The sequence below is a fragment of the Platalea leucorodia genome, assembly GCF_965183815.1.
Source record: "Platalea leucorodia genome assembly, chromosome: 3".
NCBI lineage: Eukaryota > Metazoa > Chordata > Aves > Pelecaniformes > Threskiornithidae > Platalea > Platalea leucorodia.
The window spans coordinates 42,661,732-42,684,876 of record NC_138825.1 but is presented as its reverse complement, the minus strand read 5'-3'; the positions used below and the strand labels follow the sequence as shown (position 1 = coordinate 42,684,876).

Genomic DNA, 23,145 nt, shown 5'->3' with positions numbered 1-23,145 from the left:
ATGAACTGTTTCTCATCCATATTGTTAAAAGCTTTACTTATGAAAGCACAGTAGGGTAATAGATAAAATGAATGAAAAGTAAATATTATGTTTAATCTTTACCCTCAAGCATAAAGTTACAGTGTCTACAAACTGGCAGATGTGGCTGCTTCGCTGCACTAATTTGCATGACATGTCAACAACTTGCATCTAGAAGTATATGACAAAGAGAATTTTGAAACATTAGGTATCTCCTTATAGATTATGAGATTCTTCAGTGGGGAAGGTAACCAGTTAGTTTGCAGAGGGGATTCCAGGTTTGATTATGGTAGGAGACAGAGGTGTGCTCAAAGTTACGCTTTATGACTGATGTTCTGTGGTAAAAGTTGAGTTTTGGGGGTTTGGTTTTCTTTTTGTAAGTATTAAGTAGAAATGGTTGATCTCCTATTGTACCAAAATGACCTCACTACTCTCAATTGTGACTCTCACAATTGCCATTACTAGCCAGAAGTCACTTTTGGATTTACCTTTAAAAAAAACCCCAAAACCAAAAACAAAACGCACACACAAACCCCCACTCATAAGAGCATAATATTATTCTGTTATATCTGTAAGAAGACAAGGATATACAGGTATGTGAAAGATATGATGGGTTCAGTTCTGCGATGATTGCCAGTTTTACATTTGGAATACACTTGAATCCACAGAAAAGATCCGTTGTCACAACGCCTAGAGAGAAGGTGGCTGCATTATTGCCCTGGCCCTGTCTCTTAGCATCTTGTTTGGAACTTTGGGGTTTCTGCATCCTCTCTGCAACAGTTACAAGCTATAGGCCTTTGTACAGTGGAATTTTCTGCATGTGACTTTTTGTAACGTACAGTAGTTTTTCTTAACCAGTGAGAGCCTTGGGATAGTTTTGCTTAATGCTGGTGGTCAAAATGAGAACCAGAGAACAAGAATCATTGCAAAATTCCATGCGTTAACTAAATATTATTTTGGGGAAAGGGAATCTTCGTATTTTTGCTTCAGGGTTCTCATCAAACATGTGTCTTGCATTACCTTTCACTAAATATCTCTTTGACTCTTTTTGCTTGTGTTAAACAATCAGGAACAAATTTGGCATGTAGTTTGTTTACTGCTTAACAATGAGGACCACTCAACAATTAGAAAGTTTGTCCTAGACTTCAGCCTGCAGATAATATCTCTAGCTTCCTTTTTATTTATTTTTTTTTAAAGTTGTTTAAAGCAGAGTTCCAGAATCCAAGCTAAAAAGGAGCTGTGTATTGTGTCTGAGGCTTTAGATCTTGTAGAGATTGGATTTATCAAACTTCTGTTGTTCCGCCTTTAAATGGCGTCACTCGTCTGTAGCCTGTAGGTCCAGACTATGCAGCTGATTTATTTTATTGTTTTATTTTTAAATGTGGGAATTGCTTTAGGCATTTATGCTAATATTCATATTTTCTGAATTAGTTTTGTATTGTTACAGCCATTTTATTGGAGGAAACTATAGTATTCATGCAATTGACTGAAATGGGAATGAAATGCGTAATAGAGATTAGTATAAAAGTTGACATAAAACCTACATTTTAAATAAAGCCAGACAAAACTGGTAGCTGCTACATAAAAATGCTTTATCTGTTTCTGTTGTGCACCCATTCACCTGACAGTCCTGCTCTTTGGTACTCTTTCGATGTTGTTGTGGTTCAGAATTTTGGCAGCAAAGACAACCTATTCTTCACGGGGATAGTGCTTTATTTTTTTCTCTCTGATCACTGCCAAAATGTGGCACTCAGTAAATAAGTATTCTCCTGTCCATCAGGTTGCTTTCATAAAAAGCAACTTCTTTTTCCTGCTAACTTTTAGACCCGTTTCCTTTTAAAGCACAGACTTGAATGGATTTACTACGCCACTAAGTCTGGTCCTATAGCATTGATGGGAACCATGCCCCCTAAGAAATCATGTTCTAGCCTGCATCATAACAACATAGTTAATTTATTTGGTTCTTTTTTTCTCTAGTGTTGGTCCCCTTGCTGTATTCGTAGACCTGATCTCTCTAGCTCTCTGAGCTTTAGATTGCTGATGGGTGATAGCAACAGCAATTTCACAATTTGAAGTGAATATAGTAGTATATGGGTGCTGACACCAGTAGAAGTGGGAGGATCCCAAGAACAGGCTCCAGCTCATCCTTGCTCTTTGGGCCTCCAAGAGAGAACAGTGTAGTTCTGCTTCCTTTGGAAAGGTCGAGTTGTGGACCCTTCCTTGGTCCTAGGTACCTTCCCACCTGAATGCAGTTGTAACGTTGTTTTGGGGAAGACCACATAGCAAAACTGTTTTACTCTGTTTTCTTCTTTTGTTTTGTTTTACTCCTGGCCAACACAGTAGCCTGGATCAGTTCCATTTCTACTTCATTTTTGCAGAATATGAGTGACAAGAAATGTACACACTTACTCCAGATGAGCTCTTGCCACTTTGTGTGATTATCGTTGTTTCCTTATAGGACTTTTGGAGTGGGTTTGCATTCATTTTTTTAATTCCCATTTTTTGTCAGCTTTGGGATAGTTTTCTTGTTCAAAATAAAGGCAACAAAGGACTCCCTCTATACATTGATGACAGCAGCAAGCTTAAGTTATTCTATTATTGTGAGATGTTTCAGACTTGAGCAAAAAGCAATAATGGTGGGGGCTGGAATCAACACTTTCCCCAACATCTTCCGTACTGAATTCAGTCTTGTCAGTGTTGTTGGAGTGGACAGCTTTAAGGAGAAGCTTTTGAACTTTTGTTACATAACATACCACATTGTCTCTTTCTGTTGCTCTGCCTTTTCTGGAAATATGGTTTGGTAGTAATACGAGTTAAAGAGTTTCTGTTCTTTCTGAAGTTTTGTACCCACTTTTTTTTTTTTTCTGATAGAATGCAAGGTACTTGTTTGGTTGTTATTAGAGATGTACATTGCAACGTAGTTATTAGAAAGACGTGATCCATACCTTGCTACCCAAGATCTATTTTGTTTTGTAAACCTTTCGTAGCTGCAAAATAAATAAATAGCTTCTTTTTACAACAAGAAAATCTCATATTATTTGTCCCAACTTTGTCTCAGTTCCAGGCTTACATGAGATTTCTGTTCTCTTTAAAAAACATTTAGAGTGATTATAGCCTATTAGAAGGATAGCGTGGGACATCCTAATTATATTTTTCTGAATTATGTTAGTTTTCCCTTTAAATTCAGAAAATCTGACTATCATATCCTATTTTAGTCCATTTGACTTCAGTTTTAAATTCCTAACAATATATTGCATGGATTAGACAATTGCATAGGAATTTCTTGCTAATTTCTGACAGGTGACATCGATAGCTATGCCTTGAATTTAGGTCTTAAACCTTGTGAACTATAGTTGACAAGACATACTTGGTTTCTAATGTTAAAATTTTCATTTCATGAGCAGAATGGTGTATTTTCACTTTACTGTAACTAGTTAGGTATCTATGAGGAAAGGAGGATGAAATACCTTCATAATTGATGGCTATGAAGGTTTAAGGGTGAAAAAAAAAAAAAAAATTAAAACAATTGGCCAGCCAACCACATCCTCAGAATACTGTGCTGCAAGCACCGTGAGTTTCTCAAGTTTCCTTTCCTAAGCAGTCCCAGTGGCAGAGTTCTGGATCAGGCTTTTACTTCTTCCCTTCAGCTACTGCTCAAACATCAACGTTCAAACCTGTGTTTGAAAACTTAAGTGAATCAAAGTTGGCCACAGGGCAAACATCTTGTGGGTACTTTTATGTTTTTTTAAGATGCAAATTGAATCATGACATTCTTTACTCTGGCTGAGTTAATTCTACCTTTTCTAATCTCATTTCTGCTAATTCATTTCTAAATAATTTTGCCAGTGGGGCTGTAGATGATGCATCACCTTGGTGCTAAGATAGGAACTGTGTAACTTGAAAAAAATATGTATATTCTTCCTGACTGCAATGTAAAAAGAACTTGAACTTACAGTTCTAATTATCTGGCTTTTCTTCTTTCTTCCAAGTGATTCACAAAGGTTTTCATCAGTGTGTTTAGTACAATGTAAAACTCGGCAACCCGAGTAGATTAAACATTAACCTCTTCCATCTATGTAATGGTTGCAACCCTGCATTGAAAAGTACTTCATCTAGAATGACGTTGTTTTACAGATAAGCGTCCTTTCCTGGCATTGCTTGCTTCTCATACCAATGATATAAAATTTACAGTAAGTTGAATTCAAACAGCTTAGAGCCCTGTGGAAGACAGTTTGTGAATTACTTGTTGCTTTTATGCTTGCAAAGCAAATATGTACGAAAGTGTATTTTAATGGCTAATTTTAACCCCCTAAAGCAAGATGTTTTGATGGCTTGTTTTTTTTTTTTAATTTTAAAAACAAAAAAGCTTTGAGACCTTTTATATTCCCTAAAAGTGATCAAAGAAAATCCCAATATGTACGTGGTTATTTTGCTTTTTAAATAAAATTCATATTGGCGCCTACTACGTCAAACATTCAAATAAAATACAAATTCTCACAGTTTTAGCTTACATCAAAGATGGAAATCATTGTGTGGTTTTGGAAACCAAAGCAATTCCAAGATAGACACAGTTGGAATTTTTTTTTATATGACAGCCTGTTTTATACACTTAGTAACATCAGTGTGAAGTTGAAAGTGTGCATCCTAATGAAGGAGGAAGTCTGGGAGAACTTTTATAGTGACTCTTTTAGGTTTAAGATTCAACTAGGTGACATAGTTGCTTACATGTTGTGGATTTATGCAGCAGAAGCAAACTTAACAAGTAATAAAATTACTCATTTTTAGGTGTGTATATGGACTACGAGGTACTATTTCTTGAATTTGTCATTAGTAATGCAAAATATCTTGTACATTTTCCTGCAGATTAATGCTAATAGTTGGGTTTCTTTTGGCAGGTTGTCAAGTTGTTAAGTAACAAAAGATCTCAAGCTGTTGGAATATTAATGTCTAGCCTTCATTTAGACATGAGGGACATTCAGCATGGTAAGTGAAATAAGTATCGTTGATTCTAGCTCAGATCACATCATTAATAATCTGGAAATGTTAATTATTTCTATCTTTTAGTATGTAAAATAAATTAATAAGAGGCTTTTTTTACACTCTATTTTTCTGAAAATAGCTTGTTCTGGCATTTATTTTCCCCTTTCTAGTAACATATTCCCTTGTCCTGTATAGAAAATAAAACTGCTTATTTGCAGAATTGCCATCTATAGTTTTTGGCATCAATTATCTAAGTGGTGTAAAATATAGACACTTTGATTTTGGTCTTTCTGAGGAGGAAAGTATCATGTGTTGTTTATTTTAATTCAGATAGCCTCAGGACATATCCAGAAAAGTGAATTATAACATTTAATTGATTTCTACATAAAATAGCTCCTATATTTGGGTTAGCGCAAACTATGGAATTCTTTCATCTTCAACAGCATTTTTTATAAAGGGAGATCTTTTGGGGGAGTGTGATACTTTTCACATTTATGCTAAGAGACAGTAGTGCAAAAAGGTGAAAAGTGGAATTGCGTTTATTTTCAGAGCATCCCTTTATGTTTCCCAAAGGCTTTGGATAGATTTGAAGCAGATTGATTCATCCTGTGAAGTGAAGGCCTACCTATTAAATAAATGTGGTTTCAAGTATAACACAGGCGTCATAAATCACAATCACAAACATCTTGTGAACTTTCCAGGCTACATATTTACAGCCGTACATTCACTTTACTATAATTCACTTATTTTGTGAAATTATTCATAAATAGAACAAATTTCAGAGCACTCCATCAGCTAGTGAGTAACTCTTAATCACAGTTTTAAGTTTTTTTTATTAAACTGTTTTGATGGTTACTAGACTTCCTTAAGCTGAAGCACTTAAGATGGTAGTCATAGAGCAAGGCGCCAGTACTGGCGCCAAGAACAACTTGGTATTTCCAAAGCTGGCAGATGTAGTTCAGTTAAGTCATAGAGCAAAATCTGAAAACAATGATATGGTCCTTTCCTTCAGTCAAATATTCAACTTGGTTTCAGTTAATAATAAGAACCTTATGAACAAAGGAGTCCGCCTAACATCTGTGTCTGTGGTAAAGCCAACACAAGTTCATTGAAAATTTGCTTGCTTAACATGCAACACTAACAATAACATGGCATGAATGTCAGTAGTTGAAGGGGTCAAACAATATTATGCTTAACCTTTATCCTATTACAATATTAAGCACATATGATCATCTAAGAGCTGTGTGCAGATTTTTGTATATTCGTCTTTCAATAGCTGTTTTCTAAAACCAAAAGTCTTTGCAAAGGGGGATTTAGTAGTGCTCTTATTCCCTTGCTGTGCAGAAGTGATTGAACAAACATGAGAGAACTTTTGTCTGATGGGGGAATTTGTGGAAATGGTTGGAAGATCCTGGTGGTAAAAATGTTTGTGTGTTTTTTGGTTTTGTTTTGTTTTTTTAAGAATATTAAATAGGCGTGGAGGAAAAGTGGTGAGGAGCAGGAAAGAAATTTGGATGGTGGGGGCAGGGAAAATAGAGGAGACATCTCACCAGGAAGTATTTCTGGCATCAGTCACTCCATGCAGAGTTCTCTGAGTGATCTAACTATAGAGCCTGTGGAGAAATTATAAAATCACAAGCCCAAGTATTTAGCTTCACCTTTACGTATGCACTATTTTTACTTGCTTGTTAAAAAGTAAGAGTTTTACATATTTTCTAGTTTTATAGCTTACTGATTTATCTGCTGCAATTTGAATATACAAATGAGATGGTACTATAAAAAATTAAAATAATGTTAAAGAGTGCCTGCATTGGCAAAATAAGCAGTTGATATATTTGCACCTTTATACATTAAGATTTAAGATGTATGACAATAACTACAGCAAAAAACATGATCAATGTTCTTTGTCCCCTGGCCCAGGGTTTTAGTGGTGGTCTTGAGTTTTTGCCATGTTTAATATACAGTGACATGTACATTTAATCATATCTCACTCAGTACAACACAAGCAATGCTTTTTCATAAATTTGAAAGGCAGTCAAATGAAACTTCCCGCCCCCCCAACAATTTGTGGTACTAGGTAACTTTTTTTATAAGCTTTCTTGTAAATAATTCCTATATTACATATAAAGCATGTCTGTGGGATGCAGTGTTTATGCAAATTGCAGAAGAATTGTAATTTTTTTTATTATTTCTTTTTTTTTTACTGGCCATAGGAAAGCACCCAGAAAAAGAGAAAAACTTTCAATGCAGTCCATTTATTGGTTTGCATGCTATTGTGTTTTATTTTTCTAATGCTTGAGACAAATTTCAAAGTGTTACAGGAACAGAAGGGAAAACAGTTTTGCTGGGTATTAATTCACCTAATAAATTTAGGATTTCAAGTTTTAATTCATATTGTGTTTAATTGAAGAGCTTAAAATTACTTCAAACCTGGATAAATGTTATATTTAATGTCTTGTAAATTTTTTTTTGTTTGGTTGGGGTCTTCCGGTGTATTTTTGTTGGCTTTTTAAGATACAAAACAATGGTGAAATATTGTCTGCAAGAAACAATCCTTGATGAAAGATTGTTTTGGAAACTTGAAAGTTTGAATCATTTATGATATTTTATTAATTAATCTTGAGCACTTAGCTACTTTTTATGCATATGTGATCAGATGGCGTTTAATGGAAGATCTCAGAATATTTTAATATATGCTAAAGAGCTTTCTTTGATGATAAGGATATCCTTGTTAAGTGTCTGCTTGTAGAATTGCATTTGTCTGCTCCCGACTTTGAAATGAGTTTAGCAAGACAAACTCCTAAACCCTGGCTGCTTTTAAAATATTTTTACAGTGTGGAAGGAGCAGTTGTGATAGTCAGAGCACATTTGTACTGAGCTCTAGTACGTCTTTCTAGTAGTGCTTTAAAGTAGGGTAGGTTGATTTTTTTGTTGTTGTTATGTTTTTGGGGTTTTTTTTTTTTTTTTTTAGTAGATTCTAATTGCTAACAGAACTCCCAGCTATTTTACGCAGTCTAGGCTAGAACTGTAAGAAATGTTGGTCTCTTTAGTCACAGTGCCATTTCTCTATGTTATTAGTACAAAAATGAGTCCTCTTCTCATGGTTTCTCTGGTTTCACACAAGGTTTTACTGACGCCTGTTTTTTACAATCATCTATCAACTATGCAAAACACTTTATCCAGGCATTTTGCTTGCTTTTTTATTTTCGCTATACTGCAAATATCCTTTATCCAGTGTTATGTTCCCACTGGAAATACAGCTGTATTTGGCTGAATGATACAACCAAAGCTTGAGGAATGCCAAACAAGAACTTCTTACATATTTTTCCTTTATAGCTCGGATTTTCTTCCTAGAGAAAAGACTTTGGTTTTAACATTAGTCTTTTGGGTTTTTTCTTAACATTTCAGAGATGCAATGTGTGCTTAAATTAGAGATCCAACAAGATTCCAGTAAACTGCATATAGTAATGAACACCCTATGTATTAAGATATAATTGCATGTTAAGCCTGTGTCTGCATTTAGGGACCATGTCTCTTGAATAAGATCTCTCGTTGTTAAAAAGTTGTCTGTCATCACACGAAATGCAACAAATGTTTCACATTGTAACTATGTTGCAGAGAATAAGGGTTGTCAGTGCCTTCCCCAATCCCCTTGCTTATAAAGATACAATGTATCCTCTTCCATGTTTAAGCTTTTATGGCTGTTAACAAGTGCAGTAAGAATAGCAAAAAATTCTGTGTGTGTGTACAAATAGAAGGAAAAAATTAAACTGAAGATGTCAGCCAGAAGAAAAACAAATTTTATATTTCATGCAGATAAATATTACATTTACTACACAGTCAGATTTATATCTAGTATTTATTTCCAAAATGGAAATTAATCTTTTGTTCAATAAAATCATCTTAGTCTGAGCATGCCTTGTAAATGTTGAAAGTAGAAGTCTGGCAAAAATGGTGTATGCAGTCCTCTGTCTCTTGAAGTTGTCTGTAGTCTTTTCCAATTCAGTAAGTTTCTCTTAACAGGGTTTATCATTTCAGGCACTGTGTTACCTCTGGCATGGACGCAATATTCGAACTATATTTCTGTAAGGTTTTGCGTAGCACCTCGTGGTTGTCCTGGCTCTGGAAATAGTTTGAAGATTTTTCACTCTGAGTTTTGGACCACTTTTCTCATATCCTCATCCAATAAGTCATTTTTCCCCCCTCTCTGAGACCCTGGTAGTCTACAGAATTTGATGGAGCTACCTGTCCTGCTCTGATAATTAAAAAAAAAAAAAAAATATATATATATATATATATACACACACACACACATATATATATATGGAAGACCAAGGCTCTTCTTTGTTACAAACCTCAACTCATTGTTGGTCAGTGATACTAGGAAAGGAGGTTATATAAAAAAATGTAGTAGGAAAAATAGTTATGGAAGGGGCAGGCAGCTTCATGTAACAGCTGGTAAAGCCCGACCTTTTAATCTGGATTTGAGATTATTTTACTGAAAGTTGTGCTTGCGGCAGAGCTTGCTCTGCTAACAGAAGTACAACTTTGTACAACAGATACATCTTCTGCCCTGAATTCAAGGCAGATGTGCAGGAAGTGAATGTACTTTAAATGTTAGCAGGCAGAATAAATGTTTATTCTTTCGTATTTGGCTATTAGTGACAAAGGAACATGAGAAAATCTTGGTTTTGTTTTCTTACTTGACTGCTCACATTGACACTTAGAAATGATGAGCTAGGAGAAACTTTATCAAAGGTTAACTGAATTTCACTGGAGGAGGAGGATAAAATGTCTCTTACGCTGCATTATTTAAATGTTCTGTGCAGGAATTCTTCACTCATTGAAGTATCACATAGTCTCAGTGGTCATAGATGCAAGAGATGCTCTGAATGGAAAGCAATCAGGAAAGAATGACTCAACATCTGGAAAATAAGACTCAGTTTATCTTATGGAAGATCCAGAGGTGATCTGAGCATTATTTATCCTAATAACAATGTATGTGTATAAGCATGATCATTTGAAACTCACAATACTGAAATATTTGTGAAGAATGCGTATCTTCCCAAAAGACATTTTGCTGTTTACACAAATTATGAGGACAAAACAATACGATTGGATCAAGTTCTTTGGACACTGGTATAGTGGAAGGTAAACCAGCTGCCCCAAAGTATTACTTCTGTCCATTTAAGTTATGAAAAAAATCCTGGATGTAAGAAGATATATAGAACATTTTTTCTGTCAGGTGGCAAGTCTGTATTTCTTTATTAAAGGAATGATCCATAAAGTGATTGCAGTCAGTGCAGGTTAATTACAAAGTTTGAAGCTTTACCTGTTATTTCTGGCTTATTAATTGAAAATTGAAATCCTTTAAACATTATTTTTTTCTTAAATAGTGTGCATTCAGTCACCTAAAAGCTTAAAAGGTTATGGCTTAAGCTTCCCCTCTGATAGTTGTTCCAACATGTGTTTAGATCCTTCTGAGACACCACCAAGGAAAGACTGGTAGGTTCAGCATTTTTCTGTCCTGTGAACTAGCACTTCCTCGAATCTTCACACCATAATCCTCAGTCTTCTTCCTCTATTTCTTCTTAGCTTTATCCTACCATGTTCATTACATTATGCCTGCTGTTAGATTGCAAGCTTATACATTTTATTTGCTTATAATTACTTTACAAGCTCCTATTGTGAAATTATTGGAAAGGAAAACAATGGAATACCCCAAATGACTTCTATAGAAGACAGACTAGAGTTAAATTAGAGTGCCACACATATGTATTGCTGCAAGTGTTCCTATTGCTTCAATGCTGTTAGCATGCCCACAGTGTTCTGTACTGAGGAGCTGAAAGCAACTCTGGAGCCCTTGTCTGGCCACTCTTGGCAGAGGCAACTAGTGAGGAGGGACAACAAAGGTCCTGGAGACAGGTGGAGTTTCTAATGGATGTGACATAAACACCCGAGCTGTGGGTGAAAGCCCTGAAAACCAGTCCTGAGTAGTGAAAGCAGGCCTCAAGTCCTCTTTCTATCCTCTGAGATTTTCTGAAGCTTAGTTCACAGTGACCAGAGGCCAATTAAGCAATAGCAGCAGTTGTTAGGGAAAAAATACAATCATCTCAGTTATCGTTTTCTTTAAGTATGCATGCGACATGCCAAGATAATGAAGGACAGAAATATTCATATCACCAAGAAAGGAACTGAATGTTTTATGTGATACCTCCTTTTGGAATTTACAATTCAAAATAAATTTATAGAATTAAACAAGTTTTCTATAATGCAAAATACAGTTTAAAGAAGTTAGGTTTTTTTTTTTTAAATGAGGAAAATTATATTGAGTTTTTTCACAATATTTGAATCATCAGAGACTAATTACTGCCACATTGGATAGTTTGGATAATTAAAGATTTTTGTTGTTGTCAAGAACATATGAATGTAATTTAATGGAGAAGTTTTGTAAGAAACTGTAATTGCATTGTTTGTCTGTTGTTTCAGTTGAAACAGTTTATTTTTTTTTCTTGGAAGTCTGATTAACTTTGAAACTTTGAGAGAAGAGTTTCAGACAGTTCTGTTCTCCCAAAAGAAAAAAAGCAGTACAGTTATTTCTCATTTGTGCATACTGTAGTCACTCATAAGAGCGATGATTACAAAATTCTAAGCATAAAAGCAACAAAATGTATGCTATTAGCATTAGCACCGTGCAGAAATTGGGGGGAGGGAGGGAGAAAAAGAGCACCTGGTCTCCTTTCCATAGCAGAAATGTTTTCCGCTGGTCGTACTTTTATACGTTGCTGAACTACACAGAGATTTTAGCATTATGAAAATTAAGAAAGGCTTATTAATTGACTAAGACCTTCCAATAGCAGTCATACATTTTTTCATTAATTTGAAAGGTTTAGAAGAAAAGGATCTTTGCCACAACAATCTGTTTGTGATTTGTTCTTGTGTTTGTTAGATTTGAATGCGTTTGTACACACAAAAGATTTATATAAAAAAGTTAACGCCACTTACATGTATATAGCCATTAAAATCTAATTTAAATACAAGGTAGTTAAAATGAGGATTTAGTAAAACTTGCAAGGTGAATCCTTTTTTTTTTTTTTTTTTTAACATTCAGTGTACCTATTTTTACTGTATTTTTCTTATCATTCCTCTTTTAAGGAAGCAATTAAAAATATATGCTATATTTGATCAAATGGAGATCTGTCTAACTTAGTACCTGATCTCCTGTGTGGGTAACCAGAGGAAAAAAAAAAAAAAAAAGAGTGGCACTGACTGCTCACTATGTAATTTTTATAGATCTCTATTTTATCTTTTTGCAGTAGTCATCTTTTTCCAAATTGAAAAGTTTGTTTGGAACAACTTTCATACACGTTGTCTGTTCTTTTGATTTTTTTCCTTGTCACCAGTCTACGATCCATAGTTCTGTTTCTTTGCCAATGAGGTGACTAACTCTGTACACTGTTTTCAAGACTTATGTGCACCATATGCCTATGCCATGGTATCGCATCATCTTCTATTTCAGGCTCCATTTTTTCTGCATTGTTACTGACATTCTCTTTGCCCTTTAACTGTTGCTAATTATTGAGCTTTTGTTTTCAGAGAAATATGAAAAAAATCAGAGTGTCTTTTTTGGGGCAGTAGTTGCTAATTTTGTATTCATCACTGTTTTTACAGTTTGGGCTCTTTTTTTTCCATCTACTTTGCATGTATTGACACTGAATACTTGGAGACATCCTTTTGTACATGTTTGCGGTCAGCTTTAAAGTGTCTAGCTTTTATTATCTGCCAACAGTACCACCTCATGTTCATTAAACAGCACAGAAACCTGCAAAGAACCTAGTAAGGTTCCACTGCTACAATGCCATACTTTGAAAACTGATCATTCATTTTTGTAATTGATTTCCTATTTTTTTGAGCGGTCTTTATTTTTAATCAGAGTAGACCTTTCCTCTTATCCCACGACAGCATAATTTTTTCTGAAGCTTGAGGTTAAGTATTGTGAGGAGCCTTTTGCAAATCCGGTATTGGTCTGATCACTCTTACCTGTGCTTTTGTTGACTCCATTAAAGCAGTACTATTTAATGTGTTGCTCATGAGTTTCTGCTACAAGATGGCATGCTACCTCTCTTTCTCACTACATTGGTTTATCTGTATGTTCTTTAAAAAAGATGTTCTTCCATGTAATACATAGACATTTTCCAGGCGCAGAAGTCAGACCGCCTGGTTTGTAGTTTCCAGCACCATCTCAGGAATCCTCTTAAAATTTGCATTTGTATGTTCTGAAACTTGTTCAATTTGAGACGGTGCCCAAAACGTATCACTCAAGAAGTATAGAACTTGTCCGAGAACGTCTTTGACCTTTTCTGTGGTTGTGAATCCTAACACAAATACTTTGTTTAACCTTTTCTGATTCTGTTTCTTTTGTGCTCTTTTTACAGCCAGATTATCTGCATGCCGCACTGTTTCCTGTCAGGCTTCGTACATCTGATGTGTTTGAAAGCAGTTTTATTACTAGCTTTATGCATTTGGCAAGTTGGGTTTAGACCTTTTTGTTCTTGTCCAATTTACATTGAACTTACGAGACTTTGCTTTTCTGTTTTCTTTGGCTGATTTCCACTTTTTGAGGAGTATCTTTTATTGATAGGTGTCCCCTGTGCTCTTATGTTTAATCATGTGTGTGGTTTTGAGGAGTAGAAATACTGGGGATGTGAAAAGACTAGGGTAAAAAAGAGTGCTTTTGAATTTTTCAGTAGATGATTTTTTTTTTTTTCTCTGAACCTCTAACGTAGTGTCTGTAAGCTTCCTTCTGACTTCCAAGCTTTTTTTTACCCTTTTACATGAAATGAGAAGCCAGTTAATTCCTCCTTGTAAAGTCTAATTTTATGGTCTTATTTTTAAAAATCTTTTTCCTCTGTTCTATAAAGAAATTTCATTTAAGTCTCTTGGTGTCTCCAACTGTTTTGTACACTATTCAGAAGTAAATCAAGTGTTGCATCACCTCTTTTGGTATTTCTGCTTAGTTGCTTTGGGTAATAATTGTAATACCCTAAAATTTAGACTCTGCATGATGTCTCAAAAATATACTTAACAGATTAAACCTTCTGCTATTCTGTTTTCTATGTTTCGTATTATCTTACAGCGTTTTCTATTTACAAGTCATTATTAACATGCTCGTTGAGTGATCTGCAATCGGGTGCAAACTGTGCGCTCTCTGTTTCGGCAGGACCGCCCTCCGTAGGGAACGCGGTAGGTCTGTCGCGATGGGTCGCTTTGTCTTAGCTGACTCGGGCTTCCTTCGGTGTTGGTTGCCTCTCTTCTGCAGTGACCAATTACGGCACCATATACAACCTTGCATTATCAGTGTCACACTGATTATCTTCCTTCGGTTACCCTTGGAACAGCCGTGAAATCCACCAGTAAATATAAATTTGCCCACTGCAAAGGTTAGATGCCTGGAAACTACATGGAAACACACCATACGCACAGCTTGGACTTTGTCTATGGAGCTCTGCTTATCTGGGTCATTTCTGTGGCTCGTCTCCCCCGGTTTACACCTGGACTTCCCCCCTCCCCGCCACGCCACCTTCCTCTCCCCGCTGCCCGGTGAGGGGCCGCGCCGGCCGCTGCCGCACACCTCTGCCGCAGGCCGGCCCCTGCGGCCGCCCTCGCCGCCGGCTCGGGCGCATCGCCCCCCGCGGCTGCCGGCGCCCCCCCGCGGCGGCCCCGGCTCCCCCGGCCGAGCCCGCGGCGGCCGCCCGGCCCCGCGTCCCCGCTTCCGGCAGCAGGTGGCAACCGCGGCCCGCGCTGCCGCCGCCGGCGGGGAGCGCCGCGCCCCCGGCCCCGGAGCCGGCGGCCCGGCTGGCGGCGGAGCGGAGCCCGCCGCCCCGCCCCGCGGGCTGTGTCGGGCGAGGTGCTCGACCTTGTGGCTTGGCCCCGCTCTCCGGCTTTGACTGAGGCGCTGCTTCTCGGCGCACTTCTCACCCAGTGGGTATCCTCTTCGAAAACGTAGTTCTGGGGGTCAGGAAGAGAAAGGATGATGCAAAGATGGGGGAGTGATTTGTTTGCTGTATCCATCCATCATCCGTGGTAGGTAGGGTAAGAAACGGTGCAGGGGAAATTGTGGTTTTCTACTGCAAATATTGTGAAATGCCTAGTCCGAGAGCCCGCTGTTTCTCATGCTGGAGCCATTGCGTCAGCGTTCCTGTACCTGTCACTTTATGAGGTACCTGGGTTTCTCCTACTTTTTCTCTTCTTTGTCTTGTTCTGTCGTGATTCCTAGACAATGAAAGATCAAGGTTGTTCTGCTGTTTCACGGGAAACCTCCGCACGCAGTATGTGTTAGATTCTATTTCAGTGTAGTGTGTTTTGTTTGTAGTGAAGCTGTGATTGCTTTAGCTACCTGGACACAAAATATAACTCAATCCCATTGAACTGAAGCAATATAGAGCGCCTCTGGTACTCTTAAAGACCTCAGTAGGCCGAATCCAGTCATGTTACTGAAATAAATACACACAGGTGATTCCAAATAACATTTGAGTATTTTTTTTTTCTTAGGGTGTATATATTTTGGTTTTCCACATATCCGGGCATTTGGTTTTGTTGCAATCCCAGCCCTTATTTCCTTGAGTTATTAATACCAGCTTTTGAGAAACACTTCGGAGTGTGAAAAAAGATGGAACTTAAACATGCATCCTTCTGCCCTCAGTTATCACAGTATTGTGACTTGAATTAGTAAAGCTGTGTCATCTGTCATCTACCTAGCCAAAAATCTTTTTGCATTATTTTCATAATCCTACCATACTTAGAACATGGACTACTTTCTGTTGTAAGTCATCAATAGGTAGCAACATTTTGTGTAGTCTGGGTAAAATGATTTAGGCTTGTTGATGTTAGGGAAGACTAGTAGAGAACTTCAGAGGGACCTAGCAAAGGGCAAACACCCAGCTTAGCTCCAGATTTTTTGAAAGAGCATCCTAAGCATTTAGTCTGGCTGCTGAATACGGCAAGTCATGTAATATTGCCTGCTAATTTCTACCTCAAGCCGTTAGTCTGTATAAATATGAACATTTTAGCAGTATAAATGATCCTGAGTTCCAGCTGAAATTCTGACCCTTCAACCTTTGGCTTTCTTTGAAGTCACTGATAGTTTTGCCATTGACTTTGGCGAGTCTAGGATTTCGTACAAATGCTTTAGGTGATGGAGAAGCCAATGTATCCCATGAAACGTTGTTCACAAGGTTACTTTCCCTCACTTTTACCACTTAAAATAGTCTTTCTGTAGTCAATTTGTCAGATTAATTTACAGACATCCTTCATTCTCTCCTACTTTTGGTCTGCAAAATTATGGAGCCATCTACTTTCAGATATCTTCTCATGCAGGCATGTGTAAGAACTGTAATCAGGTTGCCTCTTAACCTCCTTCCGTATAAGCTAAATAGATCAAGCAATTCAACAGAAAGACAAGTTCTTGAGGTTATTCTTCTATTTCCTTTGTTGGTCGCTTTGATATTCCACCAGCTATAGGTCTAGTGCAAAGATTGTTTTGACTTCTAGTCAATCCTTGAGAGATAAGGAGTCTTATATTAGTCATTGATTGTGATTACTAAGAGTATAATCAATACAGTTCTTTGGGTGAGTTTGAGTCTGCTCAGGAAAGAGCAGCTCTCCCATTGGCATTGCCACAAGGACCTCACTGAGGATTAATAATTATTTTTAATATCTTTCTTTTCAGTGTTCATAAAGATATATTTAGTTGCAGTAAGCTGAGAGCAGATTTCTATGGAAGCCTAAGATACTCTCCTTTCTGGTAGTGTTTCATAAGCCATTAAATTTTCAGATCTATGAGTTAGGCAGTTTGTAACTCATTTAGTGTTGTCACTTAAGTAATTTAATATAAGTGTTATAAATTGCCAACTGGGCACACCTGGAGCTCCATTAACTGTATACTAGCTCTGGGTAAATTGAGAGCACAAAAGGTAAGATCCTACGTTAGGTGCTTAATGTAGAGAATATATTTTTTGGAAAAAAAGTATGTTTGGTATCTACCCTGCTAACTTTATCAAATAAATATGCAGAGTGCTATGTAGCTGTAGAAAACTGGTATATCCTTGCCATGAGGGATGAATTGTGGTCACTTCATCTCAAACAAATATAATAGCAAAAAAATTAAGAGGTTCAAGGGTGGATTAGAAGAATGATTAAAGAGTGGAATGTGTATAAGGAACATGGAAAGACGGGGGACTGTTCAGAGCTGCTCAGGGTCACAGAGTAAGGCAAATTGTTCAGAGATCCCATATGAAAAAGTTAGTGTCCTTCTAGTGATTATGATGTTAGAATAAGCAATAAATGATTATTCCAGTAGTTGCAATAATTTTAACTTAAATTTATTCTCGACTTTGCACTACTTTAAACCTAGGTTTCATCTTTGCCAGTGAACTACTAGAAGATTCCAAATAAGTCTCTTCCTGCTCCTCCTGCATTTTGTTTATCTTTATCATTTAGAATGAGCTCCCTAAAGCATTAAAGAAAAAACTTGTCTCTCTGCTTATGGACTGGACTTCTCAAAGTTAGCCATGGCTTTGTTTACTTTGAGCTACTCTAATGAAAATAGATAAGGTGGAATTAAACCAAAAGCCAGCAAATTTGAATTCTGAAAAAATCCACATGTAATTAAAAGTCTCAATTAGTTTGAAGCCTGAAGGTTTGTTTGTATTCTAGACAAGTCTTGCTAACTTCTCCCAGCTGCACTAAGACATGCTACCTTGTTCTGCAAAGTTTGACTTGCATACGTCCTTTGACTGTCACAGTTACCCCATCGCTGGTACTTACACCACTTATATTAGCCTGCAGAACTCACAGACATAGTGTCATTGAAATAGAGACTGAAAAGCATTAAAGCCTATATGGATCTAAAAGAAAAGTCAAACACTAACACACAGGAAACACAAATTTTATTTCACTTGACTCATAAATACAAAGCTATAAATCATCTATCTGCAGACAGATTGATAAACAATGTCAGATCTACTGCATATGTGCCTTACAGCTGATGTGTTTGTGCAGTTTGTTTTTATAATGTGCACTGTAAATACATACTGTCACGTAAACATCCCAAAAATATATTCCTCAGATATCCTGTTCTAGTAGTTTCCCCACCAAAAGTGATATAGTTGATAGGTATGACAAGGTTCCTTTTGAGAACTGCTAAATAGAACGCCTGTGGCATGCTATACTACCTTAATCAGAAAGTGAAAAAGCTTAGCACAAGCTGTTATTGAAGTAAAAGCCAATAGCATTGGGTTTTTACAGCAGTAATTTCATTTTCTGTAACAGAATTTCTTACATGTAAAATATATCCATATGCCAATGATTAATTTTATATTAAAATCATGTTCTTGGAAAAACTTTAAAAATACATTTAAGGGACAGAAAGTTTGCCTAGAGAACAACAAGCCCCTACTATAAGCGTAAAGCACTTTTTTTTTTTTTTAACTTATTTAAATGTGTCATATCATTTGCATTTGTGTACTATGCTAAACCTTAAGTAGCGTTTTGGGAGTTATCATGGTAATCCTTTCCAGTTTATTGAAAATCTTGAATCCTGCCAGTCAATCTTGCGCTTCAAATTCGCTCCCCAAAGACCAGCCCCTGGCAGGTTCATTGAAACTGTTTGCTCCTCTACGCACTATAGTTTAAAAGAAGCATAATCTGGTAAAATGCCAGTCTTTTCTCAACCTTCCTATATCCCACACCCATGTTTTTTTCACCTGCCAAATTCAAACAAATCTTATCTAAACAATTAAGATAAGCACTGAAGTACTCTCTATAGTCAAATCAGCAAACCTCTCAAAACCAGAACTGAAATACAATCTCTCTAAATTAAACAGTCTACAATGGCAATCATGTTTGTATTTAAACATTTTATTCTGAAAGGATTACAGCATTGGTCTCCATTTTTTTTCCTGCCTAGACAAGAAGGCGACATACTGAGTCAAACAAAATATATTTGTTCTCTAAGAACTGAACTTGCACACTTTTTATAAACAGACTGTATAGGTGTATGGAGTTAGACTTCACATAATCAGTAACTGCTGTCCTTAACATAGCAGGCAATTGTTTGAAATGTATGTAATGTAACTGTTTATATTAACTATGTGTAGCTATATATAAAATATAGTTATATATTTTGTTGTATATGTGTATATATATTTATATGTATGTAAAAAAGCTCTAGCGATACAATTTTATTGCTATATATTAGGGATACAACATTAGGGAATAGGAATGCTAAGGACAAATGTCTAAAAATTGAATTGTGTTTATAAGAGAAGAATCAGTGCAAAAAGTGATACTAAAGATTCACTCTTTTTGATGAAGTCCCCTACTTCTGTTACTTCAAATTTTGCAAATGCATATTCTTACTTAATTGATTCTTGTTTTATTGCTTCCCAGAAATGTGAGTATATGTTCTGGAAGGTATTTAAAAATTTTAAGTCCTTTAAAAACAATCTGAAGCAACAGGTAAGCTTAATCCATGGCTTCTGCTTGGAAATTTTGTATACTGCTCTGGTTTCTTACACAAGCTTTAGATCAAGGTGAATTACTGCCACAGTAAAACGGTGTGCAAGCAGTTCTAAGTGCTGTTTCTTGCCTCTGATCCATGCTGTATGTACTTGTGTTGAAGACCCAATCTCCATTGTGCTTTGTGCACTTAAAGTTTTCATTTTGAGAAGGTTAGAGTATTTGCTAATAGATAAACATATCACAAAGGTACTGAGGGCAAGCAGGTAGGTGGTAATATGAAATTGTTTTCATTTATGCTAACTCTACGCAGTGCAGCCATCCCCTACCTACCCATTATCAACAGGGCTTTTTCTGCAAGTTGTTCAAGTCCAGGTACTCCTATTTAAAAATTCTTTTATTTCCCTTGTTTTCTGAGAATCTTTAAAAATTACACAGCCATGATCCTCGTGTGTTTTGCTGCAGCTCCTATTAGCACAGGGACATTTGGTTTTACTGCTGTATTTTCCTTATTTATGTAAACATAATGTTTATTGCAAAGGGGCCCATTTGGGATTTAACTTCCTGCACTAGGAGATTCACATTTCTATTATTTGAGATAAAGAAGAATCCCAAAAGAACAGTAGTAGTTGTCAAGTTGTTGGAAGTATCACAGAAAAAAACATGACCTGGTGCAGTAGGCCTGTGTTAGATGAATGATGCCCATAAGCTCACATGGAAAGAAAAAAAAAAAAAAAAAAAAAAGCAAGGAATAGCCATTTTTGAAGTTGTGGGTTTACTGTGTAACCAATAAAAGACTGCAAATTTTGCAATTTAATTGATTTTTAAGTATAAATATTAAGTTGGTTTTAAATCTGGGTTTACTTTGCAAGTAGCTTGATATTGCATCACACCATGATCTTTATAGCAGCAAAGGAAGCCACTGCACTTTCATCTTCTAAGGCTCTCTTGGCTCTTTTGTTGATGAGAACGTTGAGGCAGATGTTTTTTTCTTCTTCTTCTGAATTGAGCAGTTCAGCTGTCAGTCATTCCAAGGAACTTGATGAAATTGTCTTCATCGAGACCTTTTTTTTCTGGTTTGATTGTATTTGCATGTGTGGTGTTCTTGCGTTTTCTTCCAAAGACATCTGTCAGTGAAGGCTTCCATTCTGCCTTCAGTGAACAAACAAACAAGTTTGTTCTTTTTCTCTAATTTGTCGTCAGAAACACTTCATAAGTTGATCAGGCTATACACTGTCTGACTTGTCTTTCTTGTGTCAGAATTTTCCATTGCTTAAGGTTTTGCCAGTGTGTTAATTTTCTAATGATGTTGGTGTTTGACCATTTGAAGTTTACTACCCGTACATTACTCTTGGAGCAGGTATTTTTTTTAATTAGCTCAGAAATAATAATTCAAGGAAGATCATACAATATGACACATTTGACCTACTCATCTACTCGTATGCCTTTTTTGCCTTCCAAATAGCCTTTTTAGATATTTGCAAATGAATATGTCTCATCAAATTTTCAAGTACAATTACTTGAAAACATTTGAGAAGGTTGAATGACTTTTAATGCTACAGTTCTGCTTCAAAATTATGTAGTAATTTTGAGACTCTATTTATGTACAGCTTATGGTTCCTATATAATATAGATGCAGGTTCTTAATAACAACAAAGTCCATTTTTGTTGTAAGACTGGTTGATGCCTTTTCTGTTTCTTTCAGTCTTCAGTTTGGAGTAACGTTCCTGGGGTATAGATGGTTTAATTGTTAACATGGAGCAGAATTATCTGGGAATGGAAGTTAGGGAAAAGTACCGTGGAAGTTGTAACCTCTCAGTATCATGTAGTCTTGCATGTTAGAGTCACACGGTGGGCAGAACAGCTGTGAAACCCCCAAATCTGTGTCCCACACAGAACTGCATGATAAGAGTACTGTGATTATCTGCTGTAGAAGCAGGAGGTCCTTCGTTCAGTAAAGAAGAATCAGTCTGCCTTTGTAATTTGCTGAAGTGACAGTCGCTGCCATTTGACAGTCATGGGAAGTCTTGCAAAGAGTCTTGGTGCTCTTCTGGAGAAAGAGAAGAGGCAAAGACGTGCAGGAGGAAAAAAGGAGTGGTACTGCTTGTTTTTCGGAGAGTCATGGAGAAGTTAATTGTGGTGGAAATCAGCATGAACTCGGGTGGGTGGTTTCTTGTTTGTCTCCAGGAAGCATGGATCTGAGTATAGCAGGATTGGTTCAGAATTCCTTTTGCAAATTTGAGGTGGTTTTGCTTCAACTACTGCTTCTCTCTGAGGAGTTAACCTGTAATCTGTTATCAGTCAAGTAGTCTTTGGAAATTGCTCAGTCAGTTTCTGGGGAGACAGCAGTGCTTCTAGGAGGTCTCAAGAAGAGGACATTCACTTGTGGACGGAGTCCAGAGACAGAAAAGCTTAGGAAGCATACTTGGAAAGGCCAGAGAAATGGAGTGTGATTTGAGTAAAGGGAAGACATAAGACCAAGATTTGGACTGAATACCAGTGTTCTGAAAGTCACCCATAAGTGAGATTGTGCTAATGAGAGTTTTATGACATAAAAGTTGGATCCGAATGATTGGGTTGATAATTCTTTTTCTTCATCCTGAAATTCTACTCAGTGGGGAAATTTTGTCCTTTTAATTTTAAAAAGAAATTCCAGAGTTTTGAACTTGCATACAGAATAGAGTTTCCAAGCACTGGGTAGCTGTAGGAAGATGTCTCTTTCTCTAACGGTTTACATAAGTGGTACTATTGGTGGATTTAGAATCATAGCCTCAGGCAAGTGTAGGTTTGCTGTGTCTATATCGCGTATCAATTCTGTTTTACTGGTAGCTGGTAGTTCACATGCTCCTAGTTAGATGAGTAATCAACAGTAATGATCTGTCTTACAATATAAAAAATTACAGCTTCTTCCTTCTATAGTCTTCCTGAGAATACACTGTGCATCCTCCAACTTCCTGCTGGTGTTTTCTCATGCATTTCTTCTTCAGGATTGTATTTGCTGGCAAAAACTTTGATCTCGTTGGTGGCTTGGTTACATACTGTGTTCCCCTGAAGACATGTGGGTGGTGATTATTCATTGTGGTGGGTTTATTTTTTTTGTGTTGTTTTTTTTTTTTTTTTTTTAATTGTGTCTGTGTTCTAAATTGGCTTCCGTGTGTATGGGAGAAGGTCCGTCTGTTCTCAGAGTTCAAGTACGCCTCTGAATATAGTTGTGTGCTTTACACTAATCTCACTTTTTTTAGCAGCAATATTATCCTCCTGTCAGGTGAAGTATCTTCTAAGGTGCCTAGCCAGACTTGCAAATTAATTGATATTACTAAGAATAGTAAGTCTTTGTCTCTCTGCATATATTTTATTGTCCTTCCAGTTTGAAACTAGTGCCTAAGTTGGCTTTGTTATTGTGAGTTTGCGTAATTTATTTTTTGATTCAATTTATATTGTAGAAATACAGAATGGAATGGAAACTCTTCCATTCTGCTAAAACTTCTATATTCTGCAGTTGCATGAGAAAGAGGTAATTTCTGTCCCAAAGATACCAGTTAAAATTTCCATGTAGATTGTGACAAAAACAATGAGAATATCAGGAAAGTTTAAGACTGACAAGAGATTCCTGAAGCCTTTATTTTGGCT

At 36.7% G+C, this 23,145-nt stretch overlaps 1 protein-coding gene across 1 annotated transcript in view; it reads left to right on the top strand.

Annotated features, from left to right (window-relative positions):
* Positions 1-23,145, top strand: part of FMN2 (formin 2) — a gene marked incomplete at both ends in the record, with an annotated part of 159,210 nt that overhangs the window by 63,254 nt on the left and 72,811 nt on the right. The window contains one exon of the mRNA XM_082306194.1: positions 4,914-5,001. Coding sequence (XP_082162320.1) covers positions 4,914-5,001 — 88 coding nt within the window. The remainder of the gene's footprint in view (positions 1-4,913; positions 5,002-23,145) is intronic.